The sequence below is a fragment of the Salmo trutta genome, chromosome 14 (assembly GCF_901001165.1).
Source record: "Salmo trutta chromosome 14, fSalTru1.1, whole genome shotgun sequence".
NCBI classification, from domain to species: domain Eukaryota; kingdom Metazoa; phylum Chordata; class Actinopteri; order Salmoniformes; family Salmonidae; genus Salmo; species Salmo trutta.
In genome coordinates this window covers 26,544,303-26,568,368 of record NC_042970.1, presented here as the reverse complement: position 1 = coordinate 26,568,368, position 24,066 = coordinate 26,544,303, and the positions used below count along the sequence as shown (strand labels likewise).

Here is a 24,066-nt window from a genome sequence, read left to right as displayed (position 1 = left end):
TAAATTCATAAAGGAAAGAGTGTTCATAAGAAGGGCCTGCGATCAAAGTCAATATTCTGACCACTAGGGGTCAATGTTTTTAGATAGGCTATCCAGTAAGCCTCTCTTTGTAGTAGTGGGGTCTCAATGTTACCTCCTCTCCTTGGTAGAGCAACATGCTCAATGCCTGTGTATTTGAGGGAGGAGATGGGATGGTTAGCTTTAACAAAGTGAGCTGCTACTGGATAGTCAATGTTCTTACACCTGATTGAGCTGCGGTGTTAATAGAATCCCCCCAAAAGTTATTTTGTTTAGAAGTGATAGCGTTATTCTAGGATATTTTGAAACATAAAAACAGATAGCCATGTGCTTTAAAATTATGTTTAGCCCATAGACATTAAAACCAGTAGATAGTGATAGCGCTGATATCATCCAAGTGTTTCTATAGAAAAACACCTTGATGACACATGAAGCCGGAAGAACTTGAATTTGAAGCACGCCATATTGTTGAATGGGGCTGAATGGCAACAAAAAATTGTTAAAGTGGCCTTAACTAGCAAAGGATCATAGTCGATGTAGTCGTTTTCATCCTGCCTGAGGGAGTCAACCTTAATGTCTATGGCATGAGCCTCATTGTAGCCTGTGGCCTGTGATTTGTCTGTGTCAGCACGTGGTCCTATGTGACGACAAATGTAGTAGTCAGAATGGATCACTATTTCATTAAATATCATGATTTGTAGCAAACTTTAAAATAATTCACTGTGGGGATCGAACTTGATCATAATAAACCAAATTTAGAGCCCAAAACAGCCTTTGGGGCTGTTGGCGATCGTCATTTACATAGGCTTTATAGGTCCGACCAGGGCTTTTGGCACCGCTAAGTCGCTAATCAGTAACCGACCAGCAGAGCTTGTGACTTCACGCTCCAGACTGGACACTGGGGGCCTGGTTTAGCCAACTTGCTTGCAAAGGAAGACAACAAGACAACAAGAAAGACTCTTCTTTAGCTTTCACCACAAATGAGAAGACAAGAAAACCTCTGTTGCCCCATTGTGAATGTTGCTATTTGGGAGTCTGGACCGGCAAGGTATCATGTTACCAAAAGATCTATGCACATGAAGCTTGTAGAGGCCCTGAAGCCTTACCTCCATCCTCACACTTCTCTGGGGGCTTGGCCTTCTTGGCCAGGCGGGGGTCCAGCCAGGTGGTGGTCTTGCTGTTGTGACTGTAAAGGGCAGATAAGAGAAACATTCAAAAACCTAAGCCAGCTACTGACACTGGTATTTTCATGAGAGTAAAGGTAGACAATCATGTACCCACCTACTCTATATTCTGTTATACCTTCTTTGAAAGCTACACAAGTTATATATAACTGATTGACACATTTATACATCCTGCTATGCATCCAAATGAAGGAAAACTGAAACAGAGTATTCATTATGATATTGTGGCGACTTCAGACAAGAGCGGCTGGAAGTAGAGCATTGTACAGGCATGAATTTTAAGCCTGAGCCCTACCCATGCCGGCGACGTTCAGGCCCTACCTTACCAAGGCCGATTGCTTCTGCCAAATTCAAGGCCTGGCCCTGTCCGAAACCCGAAATCAGAAATAACTTCCATCTTTAGTAAATTCATTAGCTGTTCTTCTCGGCCTGTCACTCACTTCCTGCACGCAGTTTGCTCTGCATGCGCTCTGCTCAAGGCGCTCTGAGTCTGTGAGTATCCATAGCAACGGCTCCGCTTGGGCTGCTCAATGAAGAGACATGAGAGAGCTGTTAGCTACTTTTCGTCACTCTAAACTCCAAAACTCAAGGAACATTATTTTCTGTGAAATAATCTCTCCTGTCTTATATTTGACGAGGTTGAAGCACTTCCGACACCATGTTATGATCTTAGTCAGATATGACTGTACTGCTCAGCAGAGCATGAGCAAACGGCTCAGCATCAAAACCCGAGCCCTACCCGTAGCTAGTTATTGATGAAAAAAACTGCCTTACCCGGCCCTAACCCGTCAGGCTCGGGTCGGGTAACAGAGATCTAGCTGGAAGCCAAATCTGTTTACAAAGAACTCAAGGGCTTCTGAGAAAGCTATATTTACTAAATTGTTCCTAAAACACAGTATTGATTTGTCAGGAAGTTGTCTTGAAGAGAAACCATCAAATTCATTAGCTTCGACCAGAACCACTTTTGGAACAATCATGTAGGCTAGGCTGTAAGTCAATATAAGTAGATTTTAAAGAGACCCACACCAGTCCAGGCCTTGGCTTGTTTACCTAACTAACCTAAATCCTCTGTCTGTTTGGCATGCCTTATGTAACACCTGTGCTATGTGCTTCACTAATCTAATCAACAATGTCATGATAATTTGCATGATGCTGATCAGATATAGTCATCCATGCATAACCTGTAACGTACATAACATTCCACATTCAGTCTAGAGTAGAAATGCATGTTCTGCATTTCAAACATATTAAGCTCATATTAATGAGCTTTGAACTCAGGAGTTATCTATGCACGTACAGTGTAGTAGCACTGTGTAACCAACCAGGACTCAAAGGCTGTCTCTTTGTCCTGTCCCTGAGTAGATATACAGGAGCTGGTGCAGTACTCACTCTATGAAGTAGACCATGCCCGTCTCGGTGTAGGCCATCTCCCAGTTGAGAGGCAGGGGTTCCAGGCTGTCATCGCCGGGCAGAGAGCTCCACATACGGAAGTCCATGGCACTGCTGGACTGGGTGTAGCTGGGCACTGCCTTCCTCCACGATGCACCTTCTTTGTGCTCTGTAGCCCGGGGGGGTAGGAGGAGAGAGACAGAGAGACAGAGAGACAGAGAGAGAGAGAGAGAGAGAGAGAGAGAGAGAGAGAGAGAGAGAGAGGGAGAGAGAGCGAGAGCGCGCAGAAGGTTAGCCTGCATGGACACCTCCAGCCTCCCAGCATGCAGTGGGAGGGGGGAGGGTTTGATGTTGCTACAGGATTTGCATGCAAGAGATGGTGTGTTCTGTTCACCAAGGCTCTGTTTTTCATTTGCACGTGCATGTATGTGTGAGCGTATTTATGCATATGTGGTACCCTCCCCCTTGGGAGGCAATTTTGGCACAATAATACTGCTCTTTATTGTTATTTCTATGTTTTTCAAAAGATTTGATTTATTATTTTAATGAGAACTGCAATAAAAGCACACCAATCAACTTTGCACCCAACTGGTCCTTGCAAACTTCGGGCTACAAAAAGCTGCCAAATGACACTTATACACAAAGGTCTTCTAATGGAGGGACTGTTTGTGTAATGCTAACCTCTGCACAAGTATATGATACAATGAGGCTCAAGGCCACACAGCTTATTCTAGTGTATTCCCCAGAACTGATGTAGCCCACAAGCGTGTCAAATTTGTGCATGCGATTCTGTATTTCAGTAACTACTACACTACCGCATCCATTTGACTTGCTGATATTTACAACATATCCCCTATCTACTTGAAGGATGGGGAGCACCTGGCAAACGTCTCCAAATGAGTCTGACACCCCATGCTAATCTGACACACACACACACACACACACACACACACACACACACACACACACACACACACACACACACACACACACACACACACACACACACACACACAGTGGATTCTTTGACTGGCCTCATGTAAACATGCACAATGGGCAGCCTTGGGGCAGCTCCTTGTGGAGAGTTCAGAGGGCTGAGAGCCTGACAGCTCACACCATACTGACTGCATTAGACCAGGGATCTCCAACCCTGTTCCTGGAGAGCTACCCTTCTGTAGGTTTTCATTCCAACCCTAGTTGTATAACTCACCTGATTCAGCTTCTCAACCAGTTAATTATTAGAATCAGGTGCAGTAGATTAGGGTTGGAGCGAAACCCTACAGGACGGTAGCTCTCCAGGAACAGGGTTGGAGAGCCCTGCACTAGACACATACAGGAAGTCAGCCAGGGGTCAGGGTTTGTCTTTCACACAGAGACCAGGGAAGTTCAGTCAGGAGTTTGGGCATTACGCTTAATTTTTCCATGAACCTTCTGACCCGTTCATAACTGTTTCCATCTATGGTTGGTTTAAAATGAAAAGTTCCTAACACCCCCACATTGCTGCAGTACAGCAGACGTGATTTATTTTACTAAGAAAGACTTGTTCCTGTCCATCGTGCATGCCTGATAATAAAACAGCAGAAGGCATACTGTAACCCATTTCTCTTAGAATCAGGCTATCCTTGGACACATACTTTCATTCCTTATTCTTATTTAAAAACATGTTTTTATTGTTTTTATTTTTTAAACTGCATTGTTGGTTAGGGCTTGTAAGTAAGCATTTCACTGTAAGGTCTACACCTGTTGTATTCGGCGCATGTGACAAAAACTTTGATTTGACTTTGACTGCTCCTTTGAGAGAGAGGTCCTGATTGATAACACACACGGAGTCTCTGGTCTCTGGGTAAGAAGTCTGCTGCCTTCAAGGTAACCTGCACTCCAGTAGAAAGTGTTACTAATACTGAATGTGCTTGAGGCATAACCTTGAGATGGAGCCTGCGGGAAGTGGCTGGCTATACAGACAGAGCATGACAGATAGCACAGACTGGGAGTAATGGGGAAGATGATCAGAGCTCCATAGGTCAATATATATAGGGCAGAAATGTATAGAGCAGAAATATATTATAGAGAAGAAAAATTATATCGTCCATAGCAGGGGTTGGAACAGGTTCAGGCAAAATAACGAAAAAAACCGGAAAATAACAAACATTTTCTCAGAACGAAAACAGATCTGTAGTGTTTCGGAACAGAATCGTTATTTTAAAATCTTGAGAATCGTTTAATAATGTTAATTTTTGTTCCAAAATTATTCATAATATCTAGTACATATTTCTGCAATTCAGTGTAGTTCTGATGGTAATAATAGCCTAAACACATTCCAATTCATGTCAGGTAATGATGTTCAGCGCTTCATGCCAAGCCCCCTACATGTCCATCCCTCTTTCTCACTCTCTTCCCATCTCGTGCCTGCACTTGTATGACCAATCAAACATGTAAACAACTAGCTTACCCATTCCGTAGCAAGTTTCTCTATCTACTGTAAATGTAAGAACTATTCTTTTTTCTGTAGTTCGAACCGGTTCAGAACTCTATGCTGGTTGGAAACACTGGAACGGAACGAAGAAAATAGGGGTTCTGTTCAGAGAGGAATGATTGGAAAATAATTTTGGTTCCACCCCTGGTCCATAGTCATCATAATGTAGAGCTAAAAGTAGAACATGAGAGACAGATACTGGGAGATATATGTGAGGTACAACAGAGGACTATCCTGAGGAAAGAGAGAAAGGGCAGGAGAGGGGTTTTGAGTATGAGATGTACTGACCTAGGAGGCCGTTGGCCAGAGGTGGCCTCTCATCATCATCTTCTTCCTCAGGGACCACGCTGTCCTTCCTGTCCATCTTGCTGACGGACGTGGTGCGTTTACGCTGGACCTCGTTGTCATAGTCCTCATCAAACAGCACCTGATCCACCAGGTCAGGCTGCACCAGGGTGGGCTCCGCTGGGGGCTTTGGGGTCCCATAGTAGTTACCTAGAGAGAGAGAGAGAGAGAGAGAGAGAGAGAGAGAGAGAGAGAGAGAGAGAGAGAGATATGAGGGTTTGACACGTTCCCTATTCTCAACCATACCTGTAGCTGGTATGCAATGCTGGTAAGATATTGCCATTTATTGTGCATTTAGGCTATCTGAAAAAGAACTGGTTAAGTAAGGGGACCACAATCTTGGAATCACGGTACTGTAACCAATATGGAAAATGGTACTCATTTTGTACATGAACACGTTGCTGTCTTTTAATACCAAAATGCATGTCAATTTTCTAGTGTCACTGTTCAGTAGCATGTTAGCTAGCACAACAGCTAAGGTAGCAACAATATGAGCTGACATCAAAGCAAAACTTCCCTTTTCCAGATGGATACCCCTCCCCTACCCGTGGTGTTGGAAGAAGCTTCATTGGGAATAGGATGGGTAAACACCCAGTAATAATGTTTATGGTGCACTCACTCAAAACCCTTTTTTGAGGGATAAATTAGTGTATCGTCTTCAATCTTGATAAGGTAAGAAAATGTTTTATTCCATAAATGGAGCCTATACATTCATTATTTGTAACAATTAGATCTTTCATTGCTTAAACTAGCAGCTAGCTCATCTTGATCATGTGTTGTTCCTTCTCTCTTTCTTTCTGGAAGCAATCAGTTACAAGGCAAAAGGGCAGATTGAGGCCTTCAATCAAACTGAGGACTGAGAAATGTGTGAACCAGGTCATGGCTTCTTACATGTATGGGTTTGAGATGTAAGTTAACAATAATTAATTTTGGAAGAATAATATGAATTGCCAAATTAGGCAAAACTAAATTTGATGTTGCTTTTGTATTGTTATCACAGGTTGAACACTGAATTTTTTGTAGCTTTCATGAGGCTTACACAAGTGTATGGTGGCAATTCCACCATTTTCAAACTCATAAGATAACAGAGCATCATTTGCTAATTTAGGTCATGGATGGATCAATCTCTGACTACCTGCTGAACACTGGGTATCTAAATTTATGCAGAGAAAACATAATTATTCAACATTCATTTAAGATAGTTGAACACCGGCCATTCTTTTAGCTTTCATGAGGCTTACAACAAGTGTATGAGTTCCTTAAGAGCCTATAAGAATACCAATATTTGGATAGTCACTATCATTATGTGTCTTGCTAAAAGTTAATTTGTGGATTTTTTTTCCTTCTTATTGTGTTTGAGCCAATCAGTTGTGTTGTGACAAGGTAGGGTTGATATACAGAAAATAGCACTATTTGGTAAAAGACCAAGTCTATATTATGGCAAGAATAAGCAAAGAGAAATGACAGTCCATCATTACTTTAAGACATGAAGGTCAGTAAATGCGGAAAATTTCAAGAACTTTGAAAGTTTGTTCAAGTGCAGTCGCAAAAACCATCAAGCGCTATGATGAAACTGGCTCTCATGAGGACCACCACAGGAAACGAAGACCCAGAGTTACCTCTGCTGCAGAGGATAAGTGCATTAGAGTTACCAGCCTCAGACATTGCAGCCCAAATAAATGCTTCACAGAGTTCAAGTAACAGACACATCTCAACATCAACTGTTCAGAGGAGACTGTGTAAAATCAGGCCTTCATGGTGAATTGCTGTGAAGAAACCACTACTAAAGGACACCAATAAGAAGAAGAGACTTGTTTGGACGAAGAAACATGAGCAATGGACATTAGATCCGTGGAAATTTGTCCTTTGCTCTAGAGTCCAAATTGGAGATTTTTGGTTCCAAACGGCGTGTCTTTGTGAGACGCAAAGTAGATGAACGGATGATCTCTGCATGTGTGTTTCCCACTGTCTGTGATTTATTTAGAATTCAAGGCACACTTAAACAGCATGGCTACCACAGCATTCTGCAGCGATACGCCATCCTATCTGGTTTGCGCTTAGTGGGATGATCATTTGCTTTTCAAGAGGACAATGACCCAACACACCTCCAGGCTGTGTGAGGGCAATTTGACCAAGAAGGAGAGTGATGGAGTGTTGCGTCAGATGACCTGGCCTCCACAATCACCTGACCTCAACCCAATTGAGATGGTTTGGGATGAGTTTGGACCGCAGAGGGAAGGAAAAGCAGCCAATAAGTGCTCAGCAAATGTGGGAACTCCTTCAAGACGGTTGGAAAAGCATTCCTCATTTAGCTGGTTGACAGAATGCCAAGAGTGTGCAAAGCTGTCATCAAGGCAAAGGGTGGCTACTTTGAAAAATCTAAAATATATTTGAATTTGTTTAACACTTTTACTCCATGATTCCATATGTGTTATTTCATAGTTGATGCCTTCACTATTATTCTAAAATGTAGAAAATAGTCAAAATAAATAAAACCCTTGAATGAATAGGTGTGTCCAAACTTTTGACTGGTACGGTATGTGAAAAAGGCACTTTTCCACGTTTTGTAGAAAAATATATAAAGTAAAACATTTATGCCTCAAAAACTTTAAAATTAGTGATTTTCAAACACTTTGAGATTCACAGTGACATGGAGATCAAGAAAATACCCTCCTTCTGGCTTGAAACTCATTGCAGGTTTTGAAAATCACAGTTTTCCTTGTGATGTCAGAGAAGCACTTTCTTCTTATCTTTTTAACCACAGATCATAGAAACACGCTGTTTTCACATATGTAGACATTGGTATAGTGCTGGAGATAATGAATGAGGTTGAAAAGTGGCGGAGTTGTCCTTTAATCTAATGAGCAGGAATAACATTTACTCCCACGGGTGGCCAAAAAATAACTATATGAAAGCTACGCCCCTGAAAATAAGCCACGCCTCCTAAAAATAACCTAATTACATAAAAAAATACCCAGCTGCTGGGTCAAACCAGCATGAAAGTGAATGGGCACATTTGAGTGGTAAGGGTAAAACTAGACCAAAGTCTGGGTAATCCCAAATTTGGGTAATCCCAACAACCCAATTTGTTGGGTTATTCACACAACCCAACTGGCTGGGCCAAAATATTGGTGTAGTGTTCACATTTCATCTAAAGGTTGTGGCTACATAAAAAAATATTAAATTAACAATTTATTTGGGAAATATTCTGTCTTTGCTCTTTTCTTCATTAGAATGCTGATGATTTCAAGTTGTATTGGATTTATTTTGATCTGTTAAGGCATTGAATACATGTTGTTTAGTGTATTTAGAAATGTTTTGTATGTTTAGTTCTCTGTGAGAAGCAAGTTCGTTTAAAGTTATATGTGATTTGGTTTATGTAGATAAAACATTTCAATGTTGTTTATACACAATGTTTCCCAACATTTTTTTTTAGCAATCAGTAGAATGTTCACCACAAGTTTCTCTGAATTGCTTACCAGAACTTTACAAGTCTCCGCAAATTTGCCGCAACAGTTTGCCACAAAACTAATTTGCATGTCAAAATATGATCTTGCTGTAAATTTGTGTCAAATTGGGCCAAAGATTTGCCCCAATGTTTGTCAGAAGCCTGTCTCCCCACTGGGGATTTTTTCAGCAACCAATTACACTGATCATTGAATATAGCAATGAACTATCTATGAGAGTTTTTTCTCCTGATAAAGAAAAACCTTGTGACACTGCCTATAAATATTTTGTGAAGATAATATAACGTAATTTGCTAATTTAGCTCATGGGATGATCAATCTCTGACTAGCTGTTGAACACTGTGTATAAAAATGAATGCACAGAAAATGTAATTATTCAACATTCATTAAGATATTTTTTTTATGTGCACACTGATTTGAGAAGCCGACAGTATTTTGTGTATTTGTTTGCTAAACATGAGAATATGTTCATGGGAGAAATATGGAATTACATTTAGGCAATATTACATTTTAAGGTCAAATACTTACATTGGTTTACAAAAAGTAACAATTACACAGAGCCTATTCAGTGGAAACAATTCATATGCAGCTTAATTAAAGAACCGGGAAAAGATGCCACTGGGAAATAGGGTTTTCAGCAAAATAATTATCCTCTGTAAAATTGATCTCCTTTTCATTTGAACTGTGCTTATTCTCATCTTATAAACATTTCATCTATCTCTCCACCTATTAAAATGTAAACATTGCAGGTACGTCTATTATAGAAGATATGCACAAACTCAAAACACAGCTTTATTTTCTCTTTATAAGCTAACAAAGTTGGGAAATAGGACAAAGACTTACAAAAAGCAAGTGCAGCAAATACAACACAATGCTTGGTGGAAAATCCTTCCATTTCAATGGCCACACAATACTTGTTCAGTTGTGTCTTTGAAAAGCCCCATCTCTGTCAGTCAAGGGCTCCTAACACGCAGAAGGATAGTCGCTACAGTATGGTAAAGTGGGTTAATGCAGCTGTGCTCATCTCTGACTCCCTCATAGCAGTGGGGAGGAGGAGCCCGGATCAAAGCATCTCCCTCCAATTGTCATGTCTCGCGCTACAGGCTCACCAGTCACCACTGCTCTCCAAATGACACTCACCCGCATTTTTCAGAGATGGTTTCATTAACATCGGTGGAACAGAGATAGCAGGGAGAGATTGGGGGCCGCTCGCTAATCCCTGCCTGTCTCCTGCCATTCATCAGTCAGATGCTGTAGCACGTTGATGAATTACTTACAAAAACATATCTCTGGGTAAATGTGTGTCATAAATGTGAAGGAGTGTGAAAGCGCCCAGTCAGGGGAGATTTCTGCTATAATTTGTTATTTTAAACTACGCGGAGGCCTCATAAACTGACAAGCAGAGGGGTGGCTTGTTTGACATTACTTAAACATGGCAAATGCCAAGAGGTTGATGAGTCACCTTACTGTATATTTTAATATGTACACTCATACTGTATAATTTTACATGTACACTCATACTGTATGTACTCACAGTTCTCATAAGAATCAGAATCATGAACACAGTGGGATTCCCTGGCCCAAGAACATTTGACAAGAATTTGAATTAGACAGACTCTCCCATTTCCTGGTAACAGTTATGTCAGCAGCCCCAAACCATGTGGTTTGTTCATTTCTGGGCAGCTGTCCCTGTGCTGTGCTGCCTGACCCGACCTGAACCACACAGAAGAGCAGCGCCAGAGTGAGGGCTGAGCCCAGACGGACTCCCACTCAGAGCCTGGCACAGATGGCTGTGTCTGCTTGGCATGAAACCTGGGACCCTGTGGGCCACCCTGGCACGAACTGCATCCCAGCAGGACCGCCTGAGAGAAGGAAGAGGCCTCAGCTCACTGGGCAGGGCAGGTCTGGCATTGCACTGGGTGAGTCTGTGTGACAAAGCCCCTCCTTAACTATGGGGGATATACAGTGCCTTGCAAAAGTATTCATCCCCCTTGGCGGTTTTCTATTTTGTTGCATTACAATCTGTAATTTAAATTTATTTTTATTTGGATTTCATGTAATGGACATACACAAAATAGTTCAAATTGGTGAAGTGAAATGAAAAAAATTACTTGTTTAATTACTTGTTTAGAAGTCACATAATTAGTTAAATAAAGTCCACCTGTGTGCAATCTAAGTGTCACATGATCTCTCACATTATCTCAGTATATATACACCGGTTCTGAAAGGCCCCAGCGTCTGCAACACCACTAAGCAAGAGGCACCACCAAGCAAGCAGCACCATGAAGACCAAGGAGCTCTCCAAACAGGTCAGGGACAAAGTTGTGGAGAAGTACAGATCAAGGTTGGGTTAAAAAAAAATATCCAAAACTTTGAACATCCCACAGAGCACCATTAAATCCATTATTAAAAAACTGAAAGAATATGGCACCATAACAAACCTGCCAAGAGAGGGCCGCCCACCAAAACTCACAGACCAGGCAAGGAGGGCATTAATCAGAGAGGCAGCAAAGAGACCAAAGATAACCCTGAAGGAGCTGCAAACCTCCACAGTGGAGATTGGAATATCTGTCCATAGGACCATTTTAAGCCGCACACTCCACAGAGCTGGGCTTTACGGAAGAGTGTCCAGAAAAAATCCATTGCTTAAATAAGCATGCCTCATTCAAAAAATTAGAACCAGGAACAGATATAGCCCTTCCTTCACTCCAGACCTGACTGCCCTTGACCAGCACAAAAACATCCTGTGGCGTACTGCATTAGCATGGAATAGCTCCCGCGATATGCAACTTTTCAGGGAAGTTAGGAACCAATATAGACAGGCAGTTAGGAAAGCAAAAGCTAGCTTTTTCAAACAGAAATTTGCATCCTGTAGCACAAACTCCAAAAAGTTCTGGGACACTGAAAAGTCCATGGAGAACAAGAGCACCTCCTCCCAGCTGCCCACTACACTGAGGCTAGGAAACACTGTCATCACCGATAAATCCACAATAATTGAGAATTTCAATAAGCATTGTTCTACGGCTGGCCATGTTCTCCACCTGGATACCCCTACCCCGGTCAACAGCCATGCACCCCCCACAGCAACTTGCCCAAGCCTCCCCCATTTCTCCTTCACCCAAATCCAGATAGCCGATGTTCTGAAAGAGCTGCAAAATCTGGACCCCTACAAATCAGCTGGACTAGACAATCTGGACCCTCTCTTATTAAAATTATCCACCGCAATTGTTGCAACCCCTATTACTAACCTGTTCAACCTCTCTTTCGTATCGTCTGAGCTCTCCAAAGATTGGAAAGCTGCCGCGGTCATCCCCCTCTTCAAAGGGGAGACACTAGACCCAAACTGTTACAGACCTATATCTATCCTACCCTGCCTTTCTAAGGTCTTCGAAAGCCAAGTTAACTAACCTCCAGACGAGCTTCAATGCCATACAACTCTCATTCCGTGGCCTCCAACTGCTCTTAAATGCAAGTAAAACTAAATGCATGCTCTTCAACTGATCGCTGCTCGCACCTGCCCGCCCGTCCAGCATCACTACTCTGGACGGTTCTGACTTAGAATATGTGGACAACTATAAATACCTAGATGTCTGGTTAGATTGTAAACTCTACTTCCAGACTCACATCAATCATCTCCAATCCAAAATTAAATCTATAATCGGTTTCCTATTTTGCAACAAAGCATCCTTCACTCATGCTGCCAAACATACCCTCATAAAACTGGCTATCCTACCGATCCTTGACTTTGGCGCTGTCATTTACAAAATAGCCTCCAACACTCTACAAATTGGATGCAGTCTATCACAGTGCCATCCGTTTTGTCACCAAAGCCCCATATACTACACACTGTGACCTGTATGCTGTCGTTGGCTGGCCCTCGCTTCATATTCGTCGCCAAACCCACTGGCTCCAGGTCATCTATAAGTCTTTGCTAGGTGAAGCCCCGCATTATCTCAGCTCCAGCAGGTATATTTCACTGGTCACCCCCAAAGCCAATTCCTCATTTGGCTGCCATTCCTTCCAGTTCTCTGCTGCCAATGACTGGAACAAATTGCAAAAATCCCTGAAGCTGGAGACTCTTATCTCCCTCACTAACTTTAAGCACCAGATGTCAGTGCAGCTCACAGATGACTGCACCTGTAAATAGCCCATCCAACTATCTCATCACCATACTGTTATTTATTTTTTTGCTCCTTTGCACCCAAGTATCTCTACTTGGACATTCATCTTCTGAACATCTATCACTCCAGTGTTTAATTGCTAAACTGTAATTATTTTGCCACTACGGCCTATTTATTGCCTTACCTCCCTTATCTTACCTCATTTGCACACACTGTATATAGACTTTTCTATTGTGTTATTGACTGTATGTTTGTTTATTCCATGTGTAACTCTGTGTTGTTGTTTGTGTCGGACTGCTTTGCTTTATCTTGGCCAGGTCGCAGTTGTAAATGAGAACTTGTTCTCAACTGGCCTACCTGGTTAAATAAAGGTGAAATAAATGTTTTTTTTTTTAAAACAAATAAGCAAATTTGTGTGGTGTTTGGCAAAAGGCATGTGTGAGACTCTATAAACATATGGAAGAAGGTACTCTGGTTAGATGAGTTTAAAATGAGCTTTTTGGCCATCAAGGAAAACACTATGTCTGGCGCAAACCCAATACCTCTCATCACCCCGAGAACACCATCCCCACAGTGAAGGATGATGGTGGCAGCATCATGCTGTGGGGATGTTTTTCAGCGACTGGGAAACTGGTCAGAATTGAAGGAATGATGTATGGAGCTAAATACAGGGAAATTCTTGAGGGAAACCTGTTTCAGTCTTCCAGAGATTTGAGACTGGGACAGAGGTTCACCTTCCAGCAGGACAATTACCCTAAGCATATTGCCAAAGCAACACTTGTGTGTTTTAAGGGGAAACATTTAAATGTCTTGGAATGGCCTAGTAAAAGCCCAGGCCTCAATCCAATTGAGAATCTGTGGTATGACTTAAAAATTGCTGTATACCAGCGTAACCCATCCAACTTGAAGGAGCTGGAGCAGTTTTGCCTTGAAGAATGGGCAAAAATACAAGTGGCTAGATGTACCACATAGCCCAAGAGACTTGCAGCTGTAATTGCTGCAAAAGGTGGCTCTACAAAGTATTGACTTTGGAGGAGGGTGAATAGTTATGCACGCTCAAGTTCTGTTTTTTGTCTTATTTCTTCTTTGTTTCACAATAAAACATATTTTGCATCTTCAAAGTGGTAGGCATGTTGTGTAAATCAAATGATACAAACCCCACCAAAAATATATTTTAATTCCAGGTTGTAAGGCAACAAAATAGGAAAAATGCTAAGAGGGGTGAATACTTTTGCAAGCCACTGTACACTGAGTATACCATATAATGAGTTGCACCCCACCTGTTTCCCTCAGAACAGTCTCAATTCGTCGTGGCACAGACTCTACATTGTGTCAAAAGCGTTCCACAGGGATGCTGGTCCATGCTTACTCCAATGCTTCCCACAGTTGTCAAGTTCTCTGGATGCCCTTTGGTGATACACCATTCTTGATACAGACTGGAAACTGTTGAGGCTGTAAAACCCAGCAGCGTTGCAGTTCTACAGCACCTACTACCATACCCCGTTCAAAGGCACTTACATTTTTTGTCTTGCCCATTCACCATCTGAATGGCACAAATACACAATCCATGTCTCAAGGCAAAAAAAATCCTTGTTTCACCTGTCTCCTCCTCTTCATCTACACTGATTGAAGTGGATTTAACAAGTGACATAAATAAGGGATTATAGCTTTCACCTGGATTCACCTGGTCAGTCTGTCATGGAAAGAGCAGGTGTTCTTAATGTTTTGTATACTCAGTGTAGGACACAGGAGAAGGAAGGAGTCAGTCGGTGTAGAAGGTGGGGGGTTAACGGCCAGGGATGACAGGAAGTAAGGGAAGTGAGAGAGGATAATAGTGCTTGTTCTCAGATGGTGGATTGTCTGGCATGGCATTACAAATCAGCCAGAGAGCAGGGATGCAAACTAGCTAATGGCTAATGGGTATTGGAAAAAACATTAAGATTAGTTACAGATCACATTGAAGAGTAATATGATCACAACCTACTCTAAATGTCAGTTGGGTGAGTCAAATTTATGGGTATTTAATGTAGGACATAAAATAAACTAGAGGGCTCAAATACAGCAGGCGATTCCAGCGAAATTAGGTCTTGTTTGTTTCATACACTTACTCAGAATGTATACTCTATTTGGCAAAAAATCTAAATGGAAAAAAATCCCATATCATATTACTTTGTAATAGCTCTGTACTGTACCTAGTTTACTCATTGAGCAGTGAGACCACAGCTATGTGCCAATACCCAAACATGTTTGTGCTGTCTCTGTTTCTTTGGAGAACTTGCCACTATCAGGGCCTTCAATGCACTCCAGAGGATAGCAAAGTGCAGCCTAGAACCCTGGAAAGTCAATACACACATTTGCACCCAGCCAAACACTGCTAGTGTACAGCTTTGAGAGCTTGTCATCAAGAGCTGACTCTGGGCGCAGCTCAGCTGAAGTCCTTTAAATCTACCCTTGGCCCTCTCCCTTTCTCCTTCCCTCTCTCCCCTAATCTCTCTCTCTCTCTCTCTCTAGCTTAATCAAATCATTCAGAATATGTGCTTTACCGTGTTATCTGGCTGCCTGTAAAGGTGCAGAAATCCCACAAGTCTGGCTCCAGCTCAGAGATGAAGGGCAGCTCACAGCCGTGGGTGGCTGTCCCTTGACTTGACAGCTTCTGAAACCTACAGCCCCCTTCTTACTGTATGTGATCTCAATTCTGTCTTCCCCAACAGGGCTGGGATTTGCTCAAAGTGTGTGTGAGGAGGCGTCAATTCCAACCTGCTGTCTGTCAGCTGGGGGTTGACTCACAGGGAGAACCTCAGGGAGTATCTGGAGGGACATCAGAGGGCCCAGGAGACGTGGTGTGTGGTGCCGGAGCAACAATCTCTCCCTCAACATCAGCAAGACGTTGATCGGAGCTGATCGTGGACTACAGGAAATGGGGGGGTGAGCATGCCCCCATCCACATCGACACGGCGGCAGTGGATCATGTACACAGCTTCAAATTCCTTGGTGTTCAAATCACTAAAGAATTAAAATGGTCCAAACACACACGCACAGTTGTGAAGAAGGCGCGGCAGTGCCTCTCCCCCTCGGGAGGTTGAAAAAGATTGGCATGGGCCCTCAAATCCTCAAAAGGTTCTACAGCTGTACCATTGAGAGCATATTGACTGGCTGCATCACTGCTTGGTATGGCAATAGCACCGGCCTCAGAGGGTTGTGTGGACAGCCCAGTACATCACCGGGGCCGAACTCCCACCATCCAGGACCTTTATATCAGGTGGTGTGAAAAGAAGGACAGGAAAATCGTTAGACTTGAACCACCCAAGCCATAGACTATTTTCACTACGACGCACGGCAAGAGGTACTGGTGCATCAAGTCTGACACCAACAGGCTCTCGAACAGCTTTTATCCCCAAGTAATACGATAAATAGCTACCAAAATAGCTACAGACTATCTGAGTTATTGACCTTTTATTTCTCTATGCACACTCACAGGGCCCTACACACGCACACACTGTCAATCCAACAGACAAACACTCACTCCATCATTTTCAAACACAAACATTCACTCCATCATCACCCTTGACTATTTACATATTTTGTTCCAGTCTTATTCTAAAATGGATTAAAATTGTTTTTTCCCCTCATCAATCTACACACAATACCCCATAATGACAAAGCAAAAACAGGTTTTTAGAAACGCAAAAAAATGAAAATATCACATTTACATAAGTATTCAGACCCTTTACTCAGTACTTGGTTGAAGCACCTTTGGCAGCGATTACAGCTTTGAATCTTCTTGGGTATGATGCTACAAGCTTGGCACAACTGTATTTGGGGAGTTTCTCCCATTCTTCTCTGCAGATCCTCTCAAGGTCTGTCAGGTTGGATGGGGAGCGTCGCAGCACAGCTATTTTCAGGTCTCTCAAGAGATGTTCGATAGGGTTCCTGTCCGGGCTTTGGCTGGGCCACTCAAGGACATTCAGAGACTTGTCTCGAAGCCACTACTGGATTGTCTTGCCTGTGTGCTTAGGGTCGTTGTCCTGTTGGAAGGTGAAACTTCTCCCCAGTCTGAGGCCCTGAGCGCTCTAGAGCATGTTCTCATCAAGGGTCTCTCTGTACCTTGCTCCATTCATCTCTCCATCGATCCTGACATGTCTTCCAGTCCCTGCCACTGAAAAACATATGCTGCCACCACCAGGCTTCACCTTAGGGATGGTGCCAGGTTTCCTCCAGATGTGACGCTTGGCATTCAGGCCAAAGAGTTCAATCTTGGTTTCATCAGACCAGAGAATGCTGGTTCTCATGGTTTGAGAGTCCTTTAGGTGCCTTTTGGCAAATTCCAAGCGGGCTGTCATGTGCCTTTTACTGAGGAATGACTTCTGTCTGGCTCTATCATAAAGGCCTGATTGGTGGAGTGCTGCAGATGTGGTTGTCCTTCTGGAAGATTCTCCCATCTCTACAGAGGAACTCTAGAGCTCTGTCAGAGTGCCGATTAGGTTCTTGGTCACCTCCCTGACCGAGGCCCTTCTCCCTTGATTGCTCTGTTTGGCCAGGTGGCCAGCTCTAGGAAGAGCCTTGGTGGTTCCAAACTTCTTCCATTTAAGAATGACGGAGGCAACGGTGTTCTTGGGGACCGTCAATGCTGCAGATATTTTTTGATACCCTTCCCCAGATCTGTGCCTCGACACAATCCTGTCTCGAGCCTCTACGGACAATTTTTTGTTCTGATATGCACTGTCAACTGTGGGACCTCATATAGACAGTTGTGTGTCTTTCCAAATCATGTCCAATCAATTGAATTGACCACATGTGGACTCCAATTAAGTTGTAGAAACAGCTCAAGGATGATCAATGGAAACAGGGTGTTCAATTTAAAGTCTCATATCAAAGCGTCTGAATACTTATGTAAATAAGGTATTTCCATTTTAAATGTTTAATACGTTTGCAAACATGTCTAAAAACCTTTTTTGCTTTGTCATTATGGGGTATTGTGTGTAGATTGATGGGTAAAAAAAAGATTTATTCAATTTTAGAATAAGGCTGTAACGTAACAAATTGTGGAAAAAGTCTGAATACTTTCCGAATCCACTGTATCTACCTCCATCACTCCAGTATCACTGCACATTGCAAATATGGTATTGGAACTGTATATCTCCTGTATATACTATGCTTACTTACTTTATTGTGTATTTCAAATTTCTTATTTTTTTTTCTTCTAGTAATATTGTACATTATTGGTTTTTGAGTTGTGCATGAAACTTGATCTTGAAACTGTCAACAGTCAGGACCTGCCAGTGCCAAGCTCCTTCATAGACCCTGTGCGTCTGGTTGGTAAGACTCTTACTCCAGATAAAAGACACTGCAGAGAAGGATATGTCATATGGGCCAATCACTAGACCAGAGGTGCTCCTCTAACATTCAAAGCCTGAGTCCATTCCATTCTGATTCCACAGCAGGCAGCTAGGATTTGGTGTATGAAAGACTGAGCTTAAAGAGAAGAGATTATCATGTTACTGCCATAATCATCGGACAATGTGAGAAAAATCCTCGACTCCAATTCTTCATGACATAAATACTCTGAGACTATTCAACCCCATAATGCAGGGTGAGTACTTAATGTGCCATTGAAGTGCTATTAAAAAGTAAAACTGTAAAACTGATTCAACTCATTCAACTGTGAGTGACTACATACAATAGCAGGAAACCCCATAAACAGCCATTCTTGCTGCTATAACAACATTTGCTATGGTTACATACAGGAGTTCACACAACAGCCAAGTTCAGTGTGTCATCACCAAGGCACAAACTAAACAGATTTTCCTTTATAAAGAGGACACCTCTTTTGTCGTAGAGGATACCGCAAGGATGGGAGGCCATATAAAGAGATTTGGTAGCTGCCAGTAGTTTTTGGAAGCATGCGACCTCATAGGTAGAGAGGGCCATCAACACATGAATAAACCATAGATAGCTTATCTTCTGCCTCTGCAGTAGTGGAGTCAACAGGCCAGGCACAGTTCAGCAGGTTAAAACATCTACAGAGGATCTACTGAGGTTGGTGATCAGGTGGGGCAGCCTATCAGCACATTGCCGCTCTACAGATTAAAGGAGTTCTTAATGGATAGAGCAGCTCAAGGGCTCTTGAGTATCCTCGCCTCCTTGTGATCGAAGGTTTCAGTTCTAACAAGCTTCTTAATAATGTTTGCCTGATAAATCTATTTAGCCTTGGCCAATGCAATTCACTCTTGCCCGCTGTAATTAATTCAACAACTGACTACTAAGTTTATTAATCAATTATTGAACACGTGTTTAGTGAATCCTCACCATCGTAGGTTCCACTCTCCAGCAGAAGGCCACTCTCCTCCAGGATACGGAAGTCTCCCACGCTGATGAAGTTGTAGTCCACACCCGGTACCTCCCTTTCTCTGGGCAGCCGCGTGGTGCCTGTTAATCACACAAACAAATACAAACATGAGCATATGAGAATGCAACAACAATTGAATATAGAATGGGCCCATGAACACTGATACAAAGGGTAGGAAACATATGGAGGGAGGGCCTATTTAGTGCTCACTGGTATCACAGATAGATCAAAGAAAAGGACATGGGGATTGTGTGATGTTAGCATTAGGGGGTTCACAGCATTCTCTCATTAACAGGATGTCTGTTTCTGTCTTCTTATGCCAGCTTTAGTCCCTGAAAATGTCCCCCATAAGGCAATTACTGAGGGCACTGCTACATGCCAAGCCTCTATCTCACCTGCAGCATCATTTAGATGTCACTGTCACAGGATCCAACGAAAGTGGCGCCCCTCCTCGGTCGGGCGGCGCTCGGCGGTCGTCGTCGCCGGCCTATTAGCTGCCACCGATCGTTGTTTCAGTTTCGTTTAGTTTTGTCTGTCTGTTCCGCAACGGTTTTATGTGTGTCATTAGTGGGGACTTATTTAATGTGTGTTTTCAGTTGGGGATTTTGTGCGGGATTGTTGATTGTCCATTCAGGACGGTGGTCCGTGTTTCATTACGGTTTTTTTCCTGACAGTCTATTGAAGAGAGGATTTACCGGGCTGCGCCCCGTGCCTTTTGTGCCGCTTATATATATTGTTTGTTCGCAATATTGGGAGTGTGTTTTTCCCAGGCAGTCTGTCTGTAGCGCCCTGTGCCTCGCGTTTTTGTTTTGTGTGTCGAATTATTAAAAGGACACTCAACTCCAGCACCTGTCTCCTGCATCTGATTCCACCTTACACCAGTCCAAGTCAACTCTGACAGTCACACCAATATTGCTGCTACTGTAACTATTCCATTGTCAACCTGTTGAGGAAAACATGAGGATGAACTGTGCTTTGCTTTGAGGGTGCTGAGTATCTACTTGGGAGCAGAGAGTCTTTGAGCATACTTTTAACTTTTTACCCCCGACACAGTCAATATAGTTGTTCCATATGAATTTAATCACTTTCTCCTCCACCCATTTTAATTGGAATGAAATATTCCATACATGTTTGCTAACGGTAGAAGTGATCATATAGTTACATTTTGGACCTGAATGTCAAAACATTCAGGAGATAGAGGTGTTAAAAGTTGACCCATTTTGCATACTCCACCCTACCATCAGATATCCATGTCTTCATCACTGAAAAAACAGTGGAGTTTGATATCATTTGAAAGTTTACAAAATTTACAAACAGGGTTGTCAATCTATTTAATGATTTATAAAATGTATATATATACACAGTACCAGTCAAAAATGTGGACACCCCTACTCATTCACAGGTTTTTTCTTTATTTTTACTATTTTATACATTGTATAATAATAGTGAAGACATCAAAACTATGAAATAACACATATGGAATCATCTAATAACTAAAAAAGTTTTAAACAAATCAAAATATATTTTCGATTTTTCAAAGTATCCACCCTTTGTCTTGATGACAGCTTTGCACACTATTGGCAATCTCCCAACCAGCTTCATGAGGAATGTTTTTCCAACAGTCTTGAAGGAGTTCCCACATATGCTGAGCACTTGTTGGCTGCTTTTCCTTCCCTCTGTGGTCCAACTCATCCTAAACCATCTCAATTGGCTTGAGGTCAGGTGATTGTGGAGGCCAGGTCATCTGATGCAGCATGCCATCACCCTCCTTCTTGGTCAAATAGCCCTTACACAGCCTGGAGGTATCCTGTTGTCCTGTTGAAAAACAAATGACAGTCCCACTAAGTGCAAACCAGATGAGATGGCGTATCACTGCAGAATGTTGTGGTAGCCATGCTGGTTAAGTGTGCCTTGAATTCTGAATGAATTACGACAGTGTCACCAGCAAAGCACCCCCACACCATCACATGTCCTCCTCCATGCTTCATGGTGGGAACCACACATGCGGAGATCATCCGTTCACCTACTCTGCGTCTCACAAAGGCACAACGGTTGGAACCAAAAATCTCAAATTTGGACTCATCAGACCAAAGGACAGGTTTCCACCGGTTTAATGTCCATTGCTCGTGCTTCTTTGCCCAAACAAGTCTCTTCTTCTTATTGGTGTCCCTTAGTAGTGGTTTCTTTGCAGCAATTCAACCATGAAGGCCTGATTCACGCAGTCTCTTCTGAACAGTTGATGTTGAGATGTGTATGTTACTTGAACTCTGTAAAGCATTTATTTGGGCTGCAATCTGAGGTGCAGTTAACTCTAATGAACTTATCGTCTGCAGCAGAGGTAACTCTGGTTCTTCCTTTCCCGTGGCGGTCTTCACAAGAGCCAGTTTCATCATAGCGCTTGATGGTTTTTGTGACTACACTTGAAGAAACTTTAAACATTTTTGAAATGTTCCTTATTGACTGACGTTCATGTATTAAAGTAATGATGGACTGTCGTTTCTCTTTGCAGCGGTCTAAGAACAACAGTTTTCAGCTGTGCTAACATAATTACAAAAGGGTTTTCTAATGATCAATTAGCCTTTTAAAATGATCAACTTTGATTAGCTAACACAACGTGCCATTGGAACACAGGAGTGATGGTTGCTGATAATGGGCCTCTGTACGCGTAAGTAGATATTCCATTAAAAATCAGCCGTTTCCAACTACAATTATCATTTACAACATTAACAATGTCTAAACTGTATTTCTGATCAATTTGATGTTATTTTAATGGACAAAAAAATGTGCTTTTCTTTCAAATACAAGGACATTTCTAAGTGACCCCAAACTTTTGAACGGTAGTATATATATATATATATATAATCTTTAACGTAAATTATCCAAAAATGCATAAACTCCAATTGTTTCATGTTCATATAGTATATTTTGTGTCTTAGACCCTATTTTACATAACCTGAGGTGTTTGCATTGTGCCAGCCATCTGTGGAGACACAGCATACTCTTGAATACAAACTGGGTGTCATGATTTGGCTAATACATTTACTAAAATGTGAATTATATTGAAATGTCTACTTTTAAATGGTACAACAAAGATGGTTAGAGATCCACACACCAGAGAATGCTAACTTGAGTGGAAATATCCATTGTTCTAAATTAAACTGTCCATCTTCCATAGGAAGAAATCACATAAATATAGATCCTAGAATAATAGAATAGAATAAGACAATGGTGTACCAGCTATTGCAGTGGTCTGAAGGGATAGGTTCATTCTATGAATTATATTTCTATGATTGAAATGACACCCACCCTGTACTCAAGAGTATGCTGTGTCTCAACTGATGACGGGCAGGGTATGCAGATTGGGTCATGGGTCAGGTCATAGGTTAGGTAAGGTTTAAATTATGAAGTCAATCTCAATGTGACTTGGATTTTAAAGGATTAGTGCCTAGACTGGTGCAAGAAATATTTTGGACCAATCACACATGGAGCAATTACACAACAGCACCTATTCAACCTCAGGCGACTGAAGAAATTCGGCATGGGCCCTCAGATCCTCAAAAATGTCTACAGCTGCACTATCGAGAGCATCTTGACTGGCTGCATCACCGCCTGGTATGGCAACTGCACCGCCGTCAACCGCAAGGCTGTACAGAGGGTGGTGCAGATGATCCAACACATCACTGGGGCATAGCTCCCTGCTTTCCAGTACATCTACACCAGGCGGTGTTTGAGGAAGGCCTGGAAGACCACCAAAGACTCCAGTCACCCGAGCAAGCGATATCTGAGGAATGGGTCTCAGACCAACGGTAGGACACAATAAAATCTACATTGTGGAGAACGCGGACAGAATCATGAAATCCAGACATTAGAATGGAATTCAACAATGTTAAAAATGTTTTGAACTTATAAGAAAATGCATTAATTTTGCCAAGATTATTATAAGACATGAACAAACTGCATCAGTGATCCATATTTTCCTTCAACTTTCTGAAGAGGCAATGGCATAGGAATGCCCGTCTGTGTGTGAGTGCTTGTCTGCCTTTTTGTGTACTCGTTAGTGATGTTGCTAATGTAATGACAACTGACTTCTAGTAGAGGGAAAGGTCCCCAAAAACCTTCTCAATGAAATGCTAACTACAAAGTAGCTATGCCTACCTGGCAGAATGATATCATGATTATTTTCATCAATACAGTGGCCATTTGTTTTGCAAACACTGCAACCACATGAGCGCTACAGAATCATCGCTAACCAAACAACAGTCTCTGGCTAGTGTGAAGTTGAATTAAGGGCCACTACACCCAGACCTCAAAAGTGGTCTCCTGATGTGGTTTAAGGATTGTTGAGCACAGAACATCCAATTTGTCTGTTTTTCTATTTAAAAAGTGTGATTTTGAGACCGATAACCATGAACAACAAAACACAGAAAACCAAATTTGTGAGAAAAAAAAAATATAAAAAAAATATATATAACTGATTTTATATGGCCCTACAACATGCTCCGAGACAGCTTCTACAACCAGGACATCACTGCTGAACAGCTAACCCCATCTGTCTCCCTCCACAGACCTGCACCTTAGTGACCATTAATTTGCACCTTAGTGACTATTTGCACCTAAGAGACTATTTGCACCTAAGAGACTATTTGCACCTAAGAGACTATTTGCACGTAAGAGTCTATTTGCACCTAAGAGATTATTTGCACCTAAGAGACTATTTGCACCT

At 42.2% G+C, this 24,066-nt stretch overlaps 1 protein-coding gene across 3 annotated transcripts in view; it reads right to left on the bottom strand.

Annotated features, from left to right (window-relative positions):
- Positions 1-24,066, bottom strand: part of LOC115207689 (membrane-associated guanylate kinase, WW and PDZ domain-containing protein 3-like) — a 185,687-nt gene that overhangs the window by 29,218 nt on the left and 132,403 nt on the right. For all 3 annotated transcript variants that reach the window (XM_029775060.1, XM_029775058.1, XM_029775059.1), the window contains exons 3-6: positions 19,304-19,423; positions 5,353-5,559; positions 2,592-2,760; positions 1,125-1,204 (exon numbers count right to left, since the gene is read on the bottom strand). In XM_029775060.1, coding sequence (XP_029630920.1) covers positions 1,125-1,204; positions 2,592-2,760; positions 5,353-5,559; positions 19,304-19,423 — 576 coding nt within the window. The remainder of the gene's footprint in view (positions 1-1,124; positions 1,205-2,591; positions 2,761-5,352; positions 5,560-19,303; positions 19,424-24,066) is intronic.